Source organism: Mastigoproctus giganteus, chromosome 3 (genome assembly GCF_048544385.1).
Source record: "Mastigoproctus giganteus isolate SK-2022 chromosome 3, ASM4854438v1, whole genome shotgun sequence".
Lineage (NCBI taxonomy): Eukaryota > Metazoa > Arthropoda > Arachnida > Uropygi > Thelyphonidae > Mastigoproctus > Mastigoproctus giganteus.
The window spans coordinates 137,472,807-137,484,812 of NC_143577.1; the positions used below are offsets into that span (position 1 = coordinate 137,472,807).

Genomic DNA, 12,006 nt, shown 5'->3' on the forward strand with positions numbered 1-12,006 from the left:
ATAGGATTTGCAGTCAGGTTGAAGAAGGACATTAATATACAAGAGGAAAAGGGAGGGGGAAAGAGAGAGAGAGAGCTGAACCTTATGGAACTTCAGCATTTGGAGAATGTAGAAGGCAGAGAGCCATTTACCATCACGCAATGAGCATTGAAAGAGAAAACTGAATAACCAGTTACAAAGAACAGTTAGTAATCCATAAGATGGAAGCTTATTTAGAAGACCTTTATGCCGAACACTATCACAAGCATTTTAACTGTCAAGGGCAACTACTGTTTCACCACACTCTTCTATTGAATTTGTCTATAGATGGATAACATGAGCTGTATATCACCAGTGGATCGACACTTACGTAATCCCTATTGGCAATCATTGATCAAATGGAAGTTTTTTAGATAGTTTAGGAGTTGGTGGTTAATAGATTTCTCCATTACTTTTTAAAGAGTGGAAGTAAGTGCATTGGGACAATAATTATTGGATGGGGGAGGGATTTGAAACCTTTTTAGGAACTGGCTGGATATGAACAAGTTTCCAAACAGGAGAAAACACCTTTGGAATAAGAGAGTGAAAAAAGGTGACACAGAACAGGAGTAAGTTCAGGAGCGCAGGTTTTGATCAGGATCTTGAGCTTTCTTGGCATAAAGATTATTCAAAATTCTTCTGACATCCATTTGATGTAAGACCACAGGAAGCATTGAATGGAGTGTACTGGGAATAGCAGGAGGTGGTTTACCAAAATCATCAATAAACAAGTTGGAAGAAAAATCGGATGCCAGCAGGTCAGTTTTATCTTTGGCTGAAGTGGCAATAGAACCATCTGGTTTTGAAAGAGTTGGAAATAGAGGTGAGAAAATGTTGCGGCCAATAGCTTTAGCAAGAGACCAGAATGCTCAACTACCTGGACAAGAAGCAACTTTTCTATCCTTAGCCCGTTCAAAATCTAGTTTGGACTGATTAATAACTGCTTTACAGTTATTGTGTGCTTTGGTCTCAGAGAACATCAGATCCAATGTAATTACACAGAAAAATATTATTAATTAATTAAATTAATACTTAAGAAACCAGTGTAATATTCCTCTTTCAGTTGACATATGAATAACTTTTTATTATTATTTAATTTTTCAGGTAAAATCATCCATTTCAAAAGGCCAGCAAATGCAATCAGACTTAGTAAGTATGGAAAATATATAACTTTTCTAATATATTGAGTGAAAGGCACGAGACAGGAATTAATAATTAAAATGAAATTAATTAAAATTCTGACTCCATGTTTTAAAAGTAACAATTTTTGACTCTAATGTTGAGAAACCTACATCCAGATTATTCATTACACAAAATCAGGAGTTGCCAACATATGGCACATTTGCCACTTGGGGTGCAGCCTTGCTAATAGCATTCCTACCAATGTGTTGGAGAGGGGAGAAGCAAAGAAATGATACAATCTATTTGAGAATTTGGGCATGTAACTAAATCCATACCATTTAAATTTTAATCTTATTGTCAGAAATTAGGACTCAAGTTACAACATGATGTATGTTACATTTTATAGTTATTGGTTTTGGTGTTAATTTAGTGTAGCTAAACTGGGAGTTAGTTGAGCTGCTCATGTCATTGATTCTGTATGGATGAATATCTACTTGTTATCTCTCTGTACATTAAAAAAGTTTTCCTCCTAGTGATATTTATTCGAGCCAATGGGAGAAGAGGGCGAGGCAATTACGTCACTACAAATGAAATTAATTATCGACAACTGCCTCCATAATGTTCACCAACATGTGCTTCACTGTCTAACACTTGATGTTCCATTGTAACATTTTTTTGTATATTAATGAATATTTTATATTTGTAAATAGTTCAGCATTTTGTAAATATTTTAAATATTTGTATAGTTTGTAAATATTTCAGTTAAATAGTCCTGCTTTCAGTTTTAGTCCTGCTCTTTCGGATGCAACAATATTCCTCATGCATTTTGGAACCCAAAGCAAAAGGCCTTTGGCTAAAATCTGTTATTTGGCTACCACTTGTCTCTGCGCAGTGGGCTTGGGCATAGAACGGATTGATTGTATGGTCAAGTTCCGTGATTGGGTGACTATTGTGAGTGCATTTTGTTTCTGATTGCTTTGTGTCGTCGAGTAGGGGGTTGCTTAGCTTAGGTAGGGTGTTTATACCCCATCCCGCTGTTTTAAAATCGGAAAACGAGTTCCCGATTTTAAACAGCGGGAAGTGGGGGGATTAGCACCCTAGGCACATCAACCTAGTAGGAAAGGGAGCGGAGCTAAAAAGTGAGTTGCACCTGCCAATCACTACATCTTCTTCTATGCCTGCTTCCTGACTTTTAATTGAAGTATAGAGTGGTACCCAAGATCTGAATTTTTACCAGACCTTTTCCTAAGTGACCTATGTAAGTGCAGGTAAATAATTACATAGTGATATTTATTCGACCTTGAGAATGCTGCACACTACAAATGCACAAGTAAATAATTATATAGGTCATTTCCTGGTTAGGTATCGATCATAGTGACATAATATTTTTTGCCTGGTGACACTGGGGTCTCCCCCAACTCTGCATTTTTACTCTGTGTAGAATACAATACTCTGCATAATACCGGGTGCATGTGTGTGCATTAGTAAAGTAAAGTGTAAAGTGTGTTAATTGTCTGACGGCACCAGGGGGTTCCCCCATCTCCATGTTATGTACTTTGTTTTTGTAATTCAGAACTCTGTGGTGGCCAGAGATTTAAAAAGTGTGTGGGGAGTAGAATGTTGTGTAGTGTTATGTTCTGTTGTTTCTCTGACCATTTAGTCATTGGGCCCCTATTGGGACCCACCGTTCCCCAACTTTGCCACGAGGAGGCAGGTCAGGCACCCAGTAGATTATTTAACTGGCAGGCCTGCCACCTGATTTCCAAGGATTTCAGTAACAAGGCCTATATATATATATATAAAAAAGGGGATGAACCCTAGAATTTGGAAAGGCCAAAAGAGATTTTCGAGACAGCGGTTGAATAGACATTGATTAGAATTTGGCAGCATTGTTAAGAGGTGTACTTGGTCAGTTTAGTTAGAGTGGAGGGGACTGAAGGTTGGGGAAAACAGGTAGAACGATAGTAGGGGGGAGACCTGTCTCCCCCCTCCTGCCTGGGGAAGGGGTTTTAAAGGGAACTGAGTTTGAGTACCCAATTCATATAGCTAAATGGCATGTTGTGTCGATTCCAGTAGGATGACCAAACTGCCCATCCTGCTCTGGGGGTAGGATATGTTTGCTGACAGTGGTGAGTGGGAGAGATAGACATTTACTTCATTCTTAATCTGCATTCTCACTCTACTTGTATTCTATTTTTATACTTTTTTCTTATATTTTTATGATCATTTTTTAAAATTTATTTATTAAAAAAAAATTTTTTTTTTTTTACTCACTCATCTTTTTTCTCACACACCAAGGGGGAGGATGCAATGGTGTGTAATGTAAATTTAATACTAAAATTTAATAATTAAATAAGTAAGAATATAAATGATTGAAACTAGGGTTGAAACTTAACTGTAAAATTTATAGTTTGTGTTCTTTTTCTCACACAGTTACACTCATTCATTTCATTTGTTTGACTCTTGCTTTCTGCACTGCACTCTCTGGGCACCTCAATTTACTGTTATTCTTCATTTGTGATGCAGGCCTAGCTGCAAATTTTTTACAGCTAGGCCTGCACCAAAGGAGATAAATGCAGTCATAGTGTTTGTGTTAGTAAATGTTCGTTAGTATATATATAAAGTAATATAAGTTATTTTTAACTTTGTATTCTTTTGGCCCATTAGCATTAGTAGAGGCATATGATGCAAGAAAGCAAGCTTATGCAGCATCAGCCAAAAAAAAAAAAAAAAAGAACCCACTTCCACTTCACCCCTCCGTTCATTTGAACTACCTGTCCAGCTGAGCCTTAAATTTATTTGGACTATCAACTATCACAACAAGGGATGGAAGTCTGTTCCACCAACCAACTACCTGCTGGATAAAGGCAAATTTCCGCACGTCTATCCTACATCTGTCTTTCCTCAATTTGAATTTATGCCCTCTCAGGTGAGTATTCTGAGCAAGAGGAAGAATCGCATCAGCATTGAGCATGTTCAAACCATTCAAGGCTTTATACACCTCTATCAGATCACCTCGCTGGTGCCTAGTCTCCAGACACTGTAATTTTGCAAAACTTAAGCCTTTCTTCATAAGAATACCCCTTTGTGCCATTTGCTAATCTTGTTGCCTTTCTCTGTACTCGTTCCAGCAGCTCTACATGCTTCTTGAAATGAGGCCTCCAGACCTGTATACAGTACTCAAGGTGTGGCCTGACCATTGCCTTATACTAGGGAATAATCGCCTCCTTATCCCTGCTAGAAAAATTCCTGTATATCATTGACAAGACACCATGAGCTACTCTTGCAGCCCGTCTGCACTGCTCAGAGAACTTCATATCTGCCTGCACAATTTCCCCCAGATCCTTTTCATTCTCTACCACTGTCACTGTAGTACCACAGAGTTGATACGTTGTTCTGGGGTTGCTGTTTCCCATATGTAGTACTTTACATTTGTCAATGTTAAACTTCATTTGCCACCTCTCAGCCCATCTGCTCAACCTTTCCAGATCCTGTTGCAGCAGCATAGCGTCAGTAGTGTCCTTGACAACCCTGCCAACCTTTGTATCGTCTGCAAACTTGGACATTAAGCTTGATATACAATCATCAACAACATTTATAAATACAGAAAACAATAATGGATCCGACACTGAACCCTGAGGGACTCCACAAATAACATTAGTCCACGATGAGCAGTGTCCATTGATTACCACTCTCTGTCTTCTCCCCCTCAATCACTCCTTTATCCATAGCAGCAATTTGCCTCCAATGCCACACTGCTCCAATTTGTGCAGCAGTCTTCCGTGTGCAACAGTATCAAAAGCTCTTCTAAGATCCAAGTATATAATATCAAAGTTATTCCCTGCATCCAGTTCTTTTGTGACTGCATCATAGTATCCAATCAAATTGGTCAGGCAAGACTTCCCCTTAAAGGCGCCTCCGTAGCCAGGTGGGAAGGAGAAGCAGTGCGTAGCACACACTTCTTGATTAGACCGGGGTTCGAGTCCATCACCACCAAATACGGAGGATGCGGAAAGGTCAGGGAATGACCACTGCATATCCTGGAGCAATATGGCTTTAGTTGCTAATGCTCCTAAAAACCAAAGAACAACAACTTCCCTTTAACAAAACCATGTTGTGTCCGAGCTATAACTGAAGTCTTGTCTTGATGATCCTGCAGTGCTTCTTTAACCAGTGCCTCCATTAATTTTCCGGGAACAGAAGTTAAACTCACAGGTCTATAATTACTTGTGTCGGCCTTTGATCCTCCTTTGTGAATTGGGGTCACATTTGCACATCTCCAATCTGTGGGTACCTCCCTTGAGTCCAAGGAAGCACTCATAATTATGGTTAAGGGTTTGCTTACTTCCTTTGCTGCCTCCTTTAATATAACTGGATAGATCCCATCCACCCCAGGTGCCTTTCTTGTATTTATCTTCAACAATTTCTCCTCCACTTTACTCTCAGTTATTACAAGATTCTCTAGCTTACTGCCAGAGTTGAATACACCTCTGGCATTCCCCTTGCTGAATAACTCCTCATGTGTGAATGTCGATGCAAAATATTCATTTAGTTTGTTAGCTACCTGAGCAGGATCATCAACAGTTGACCCAACGATATCAAGTGGACCAATCTGATTCATCCCCTTCCTTCTAGAGTTTACATAAGTAAAGAACTCTTTGCTGTTCTTCTTTGAATCCCTTGCCAATGATTTCTCGTAATCTGCCTTTGCCTGCATAACCTCCTTTGTAAATTGGTTAAAGATCAACTTGTATCTATCATAGTCTTCTGTGTCACGTGTTAATTTATATGTATCCTATGCATTTTTCTTCTCTGTCAAATGTCTTATTAGTTTATCTAACATCTATTTAGGCCTAAACCTTGAACAATATTTCTTAGTTGGTATGTAAAGCCTAGTAGCTTCCAAGATAAGTTCTTTGAATGCTTCCCATTTTGAATTTGCTGTTGATAACATTATCAGTTGGTCCCACCGTATAGAATTTAAATACTGTCTGAGACCACCGTAATCGCCTTTTCGAAAGCAATAACCTTTCCCTTTACCCCTGATGGTAGTTACCTCTTTGAGTAAATCCCACTTCAGCACACTGTGATCATTGCCACCTAGTGGTTCCTTTATCTGCAGATTCTTAATACATGAAGAATCACTACTGAAAATTAAATCAAGAGTATTACTCCCTCTAGTTGCCTCCCGAACATGCTGATGTAGAAAACAATCTTCCAATAAATTCACAATAGCCTTGCTAATGTGCGAGTGACCAACCCACAAATTCCAGTCAATATCTGGGAAATTAAAATCCCCTATTATAAGACTCTCTAATGTATTGGCCCACTCTATTTCCCTGTACAGTTTCTTATTATACTCATCAGAGTCATTGGGCCTATAGCACACTCCTACTCCCAATTTTCTGTAGACATTGTAATTCCACTTCTGCATTCCTTATATCTGTGTGAACCACGTCTCTGATATCCCAACAATATCTGCCTTTGATGCTTTGAGCAATACTTCAAATTCATCAAATTTATTTACCAAACTCCTAGCATTGGTACACGCAAGTATACATGCACCTATTTCTATTCTTAGCTAACGTAATACAACCCATGTGTTTACCTGTACTGCAATGACTCCCAGTAGTCTCTGAAATATCCTGCATCCTGTTTTCCAGGCTTCTGCTCATTCCAATAGAAGCAGTGCAAGAATCACTTTCACCTCTGACAGTGGCTACATTTGCCCTTCCACTTACATTTGCCACTTACAATTACATTTGCTCTTCCACTCATTCATATTCACCATAACACTTATTCACTCTCCCTTTCCCTCATGCTGGGTCACTCTTTCTTTAACCAAAACTGACATTTATTCCCTTTTTCCATAATTCCTAATTCACTCAGTGCCCAACCCGTTCATTGTACATTGCATCCCCCTGTTACTAGCTTGCCTATATTTTTTCACCTAATCTGCTTCCCTGGCTGCCTCTACATCTCCTTCCCCCCTAAATAAATAATTATTTGGTGTGGTGCCCCAGATTTCTACACTGTGTAGTCCCGGTTTTGTCCTGTCACAATGCAGACTGCTATCTTCACAGTTTTTAAGTCATCGTCTGGGCGTGGTGGGAGATTTGGGCAATTTTAACTATTGATTATTGTTTAATTGCTGGGGGTGCTGAATTGCCATACTTTGAATAGTTCTGTGCTTTTTGAATACTTTCTGTGTGAAGGATGTAAAGGCTTTATAGTTTTCCTCTTCTAGATAAACAGGTGTTCTTTTACCCTGGGAAGGGGGTCAATCTGTGCTATTAGCTGTGTTCTGGGGATGTCATAAATTATACATTCATATAGAATGTGTGCCCAGTCTTCATTCTTGCCACAGGTGCAGTTTAGGTCATCAGTCAGCCCTAAGGAGGTTAGTTTTGCTATTAGGGGGAGCCCCTTTTGCAAAAAGTCCCTGGACTTTTTGCAACATTTTTTCTGCCATGGGTGGCAATGGTTAGCCCAAAGCCACCACTTAGGTGGCTTTGTGCTAACCATTGCCGCTTATGACTGAAACCTTTTGGTAACCAGACCTCTGGTATCCTGCTCCCACTTTGTTTGCCCTAGCTCATGGAGCTTTGTGGCTATTCTTTTTCTTTCTTTAATATTTTTGGGAATATACCTTCTGTCATACAGTTATTATTATATAGTGCTATTAATTTGTTTGGTGCTATTTCCACTAATTTTATGATAATCTCAACCTCTAAGAGATCAAAACTTGAGAATTTATTGTTTTTGGTTTTAGATAGTACTATTTATAGGTCTTGTATAGTAAACAGAGGTTCAATATTGGCATTGTCATTTCCAGTGTTTTCTTTAATGTCTAGCTGGGTGCAGGAATCATTCCCAGTTTCAGTCTGAATAATACTGTCTAGGATGTTATTTACAGAATCCGCCTAACAGAGGTTTGTTGTTCTATCTGGTTTGACAGTAGTTTCTAAGACATCTCTTTTTGGCAGCTTGTTGGTCACTATTCTATGGCCGACCGGGCTAGCCTGGTGGGTAAAGTGCCTGCCTGGCAACCTAAAGGTCGCGGGTTCGAATCCCACCTCGGGCTTGGATCAAAGTACTGCAAAAACCTTGGGAGGTGCATTATGGCCACAGAAGCTGATGCGCCAACAACTACAAAAAAAAAAAAAAAAAAAAAACTGTTCTGTAGACAATAACTCCAAGGGTTATTGTTTCCAGTAATTCCCACCAAGTGCCGCCAGCATTCCTTTTTCTTGTCTCTTATGAGGGCTATATACTGATTCCTGAGAGTTCTATAAAAATCTCTCAGTGTATCCACCTTATTTTGTGGCCAAGATTTTCTGGCTCTTTGAAAATGTCTCCTCGCCTGGTATACCCTTCACCTGAGTATAGTCAGTTTGGGGCGCCACCAGGGAACTGCCTGCTTCCTCAGTTTTTTCTGTGTGATAGATAGGTTTGCTGTTTTTGTTAAAATGTTTGTCATAGTCAGTGGTTGCTCGTCTGGGCTGCAGTTGCCTAATCTAGAACACTCATTTTCCTGTTTTTGCAGCTAAGCTGCTGTATTTTCTCTCAAAAATCTGCCAGTTTGCCCTTTAAGGTTATTACTTTTGATATCGAGCAAGGAGCATTGGGTTATTTGTAATTGTCTGTTTAGTTTGAAGGAAATGGCTCTATGATTTGATGTGGTCCAGACTGGCTGGCCACACCAGTCTGTAACTTTTTAAGCTATTGAATTGGTGGCAAGAGTAACATCAATGTCACTCTCCCACATGGTACTGCTAAACGTTGGGAGGTTATTTGGTTGGTTTAGCACTTGAAAGGGTGAGGTAGCTATATAGTTTGAAAGTATCTGGCCATTTTGTATGTTTGTTCTGTCTTCTGTATGACTTTGCCATAAGGCTGTCCGGCAGTTGACATCAGCACACACTATGATATTTGCTGTAGGTAGCAAGTCTGTGACAACTTGTCGGTATTCAATAGTTGGATCTTCACCTGGTCTGGAATATAGTGAAATAATGTGAAACTCTCCTACAGCACTGGTGATATGGGCACACTCTCCCACTGGGGAGCAGAGGTGACCCACCTCTGTAACTGTAAGGTCAGTATTTTTAACTACTATTACTGTAGAGGGACACCTCAGGTGTATTCTATTATTTTATAGCCTCTTGGGTATTTGCAAACCCTACCCATATGTAGGGCTCCTAGAGTACCAAGATATCTATATTATTTTCTTCTAATTTGAGTTTGATCTGATCTACAACAGCTCTTGTTCTTTGAGCATTCAATTGGACGAGATTTAGAGGCCTAGTCACATTTATGTTTTCAATCTGGCCTATAGTTGGTCCTAGATTGTATAAGTTTTACCATTTTTTATAACAGGGGCATTTATCGTTCATCCTTAATACCATGTGTATAGCCAGTCAGCCGTGCTGCCTTGCAGTAGCACATTTTGGCTGCTGAGACTTATTTTTTGCAATTTTTGTAATCATGGCCAGCTACTGCACTGTGACCACACACAGGTTCTTTCTGACTGCAGTCTCTGGCAATGTGACGATATAAAGATGCATTTAAAGCATCTTTGGATAGGGAAATGTTCCCTAAATCTATGACTGATCCAGCCAGCATAGATTCTCTGTTGTCCCTGCAATACCTTCCAAATTTTCGATGTAATTTCTGCAATTATGTTGAGCCGTCCGTTACTTTTGTTTTTTGTTGTTCTTGTCAACGAAATAAGCAATTCATACACCAACCATTAAGTTCAATTATTACTGTAAACAAAATGTTGATACAAAAATAAAATGTGAAAATTATATTTGCAATGAAATAAATAAAACTGATATGATCTACCAGAAAATAATAAAATATGATAACTGTATGTACAATAAAATAAAACTGACATAATCTACCATAAAATAATATGAATTAAAACATTGTTACAAGAAAATACTAAAAAACATATGCGTAATTAAAAGCGATAAAACCTGTAGCTTTCGGAAGCGTCGGCTTCCTTCCTCAATGGTATCTTGCAACACCTCCTTAAATAGCAGGCTCACAGTGCTTCCACCCATAGTTCAACCAGTGCATGGTCTGAGCCGGAAGCGGAAATAGCTCAGGAGCGTGTCAAATGGAACCGCTCATCTGTACTCAGGACAACAGTTTCAAAGAGGGGATGCATATGCATGCCTCTGTCCCTATTAATAGTATTGTTGCCAGATGAGCAGATTCACAAGCTCTCGAGCCATTTACTGTCCCAGAACCCATGCGCCCAGTCAACAATAACCCCATTCTCTGGGGAGATCCGATGCTGCTTTTCCCAAAAATGCTCGGCCATACAGCAGACTTACCATAATCCGCGACTTTTATAGCATTTAGGTGCTCCCCCAGATGATCCTTGAACTGCCACCTCGTTTCACCTACATAACACTCCTCACAATCCGGGCATTTTATCATATATACGACTCCGCTGCTAAGATCCTTTGTTATTGGATCTTTTACCTCAGACATGACTGTGTGCAACCTCCGTCCGGGAAGCTGCACACAGCGTGTCTTATAGCCACGTAATATTCTAGTTAGACGTTCAGTAAGGCCCAGATAGTAAGGAATGTATGCAGTGACCACAGGTACAAATGGTTCCCTACAGTTGGACATAACCCCTCTACTATATCTGTCCAAGATCCTCTGGGGGGTAGCCGCATTTCTTAAGGTCTGCTGTGACTTGTCTAATTTCACATTCTCTATCCCCAGAGGTGGCACAGTGCGACCCTGGTCTGTCCATTAGTGCCTTAACCACACTATTCATATGTTGTTTAGCTTGTGCTGAGCCATAATGGGTGTATTGGCCTCTACACATAGGTTTTCTAAACACTGAAGTTTTAAGCCTAAGGCCCATCCTAGAGGTCGTTCCAGTTATGTCATCAAGGATAGTAAAGAATTTGTGAACTTTGTGAAAGACCAAACTATAGATGAGAATGAGATCATGATTTGTCTTTTGTTGCAACTCTGTAGTTTCTATAATTTTTTTTTTTTTTTTGATTTTTCCCTTTCCTGCCCTTTTTAATACTGAGGCCAGCTATCCAGTTCATTACCATTTTCGTCATTAATAGGGGCTTTCTATCTCAGCACTCGAACTTCATTTTCAGATGAGTCTTTTAAGCCATTGTTCAGGATTTTGTCATTATTTTATTTTTCAGCCATAATTTCTGAATTAAATACAATTCAGTATCAATAAGTCAATTGCTGACGTTTTAAGTAGTGGTTCAAAGTACTTTCCAGTGTAGTCCCGCTAGAAATCAAAAATCTCGATTTTCTAGTTTTGGCTGGAAAACACCTGTAGACAAAGAAAACTCTTTTATAAACTAAATATAAGTTTTAATTATGTCATTACCATTATGTTTCCCATACACAATAACCTAATCACAAGTAGTTTGAAGTATAATATATTCAAAATTTTGGGCTTTTAAGATATACTCAAACCAGGGAGCCAACTGGCGCTGTAGCGATTGTGCTGAGCAAAAACACTCTCAAAAGAGCAAAAATAGGCAAAAACTATTCTTACCTGACTTAATTTACTTACTTTCATCTCTTGAAACCAGAAAAATCCATGTTGTAATATTTGAATAAATCGAAGATCGTGCAACATCGTCGTCAATCGCCGTCCGCTGTTTACATCAAGTGGAGCTTCGTGCAGATTCGTCCGTACACTTCTGTGGCTGCAGCGCCACCCTTTTTGTGTGTGCTGTGTGTTCTTCCTCTGGCCACGTAGCCTGGGGTCCTATGGAGAGCCCCCAGTTTCTGTTACACCCTGGGGAGACAAGCCAGGGCACATTAGGAGAGAGAGAGAGAGAGAGAGAGAGAGAGAACAAAACTCCG

General features: G+C 39.5%; 1 protein-coding gene across 1 annotated transcript in view; it reads left to right on the plus strand.

The window, feature by feature from the left end:
- The window catches only part of LOC150088286 (cubilin-like), a 670,594-nt gene that overhangs the window by 49,972 nt on the left and 608,616 nt on the right, over nucleotides 1–12,006 (plus strand). Inside the window, exon 3 of the mRNA XM_090370103.1 lies at nucleotides 1,123–1,167. Coding sequence (XP_090226229.1) covers nucleotides 1,123–1,167 — 45 coding nt within the window. The remainder of the gene's footprint in view (nucleotides 1–1,122; nucleotides 1,168–12,006) is intronic.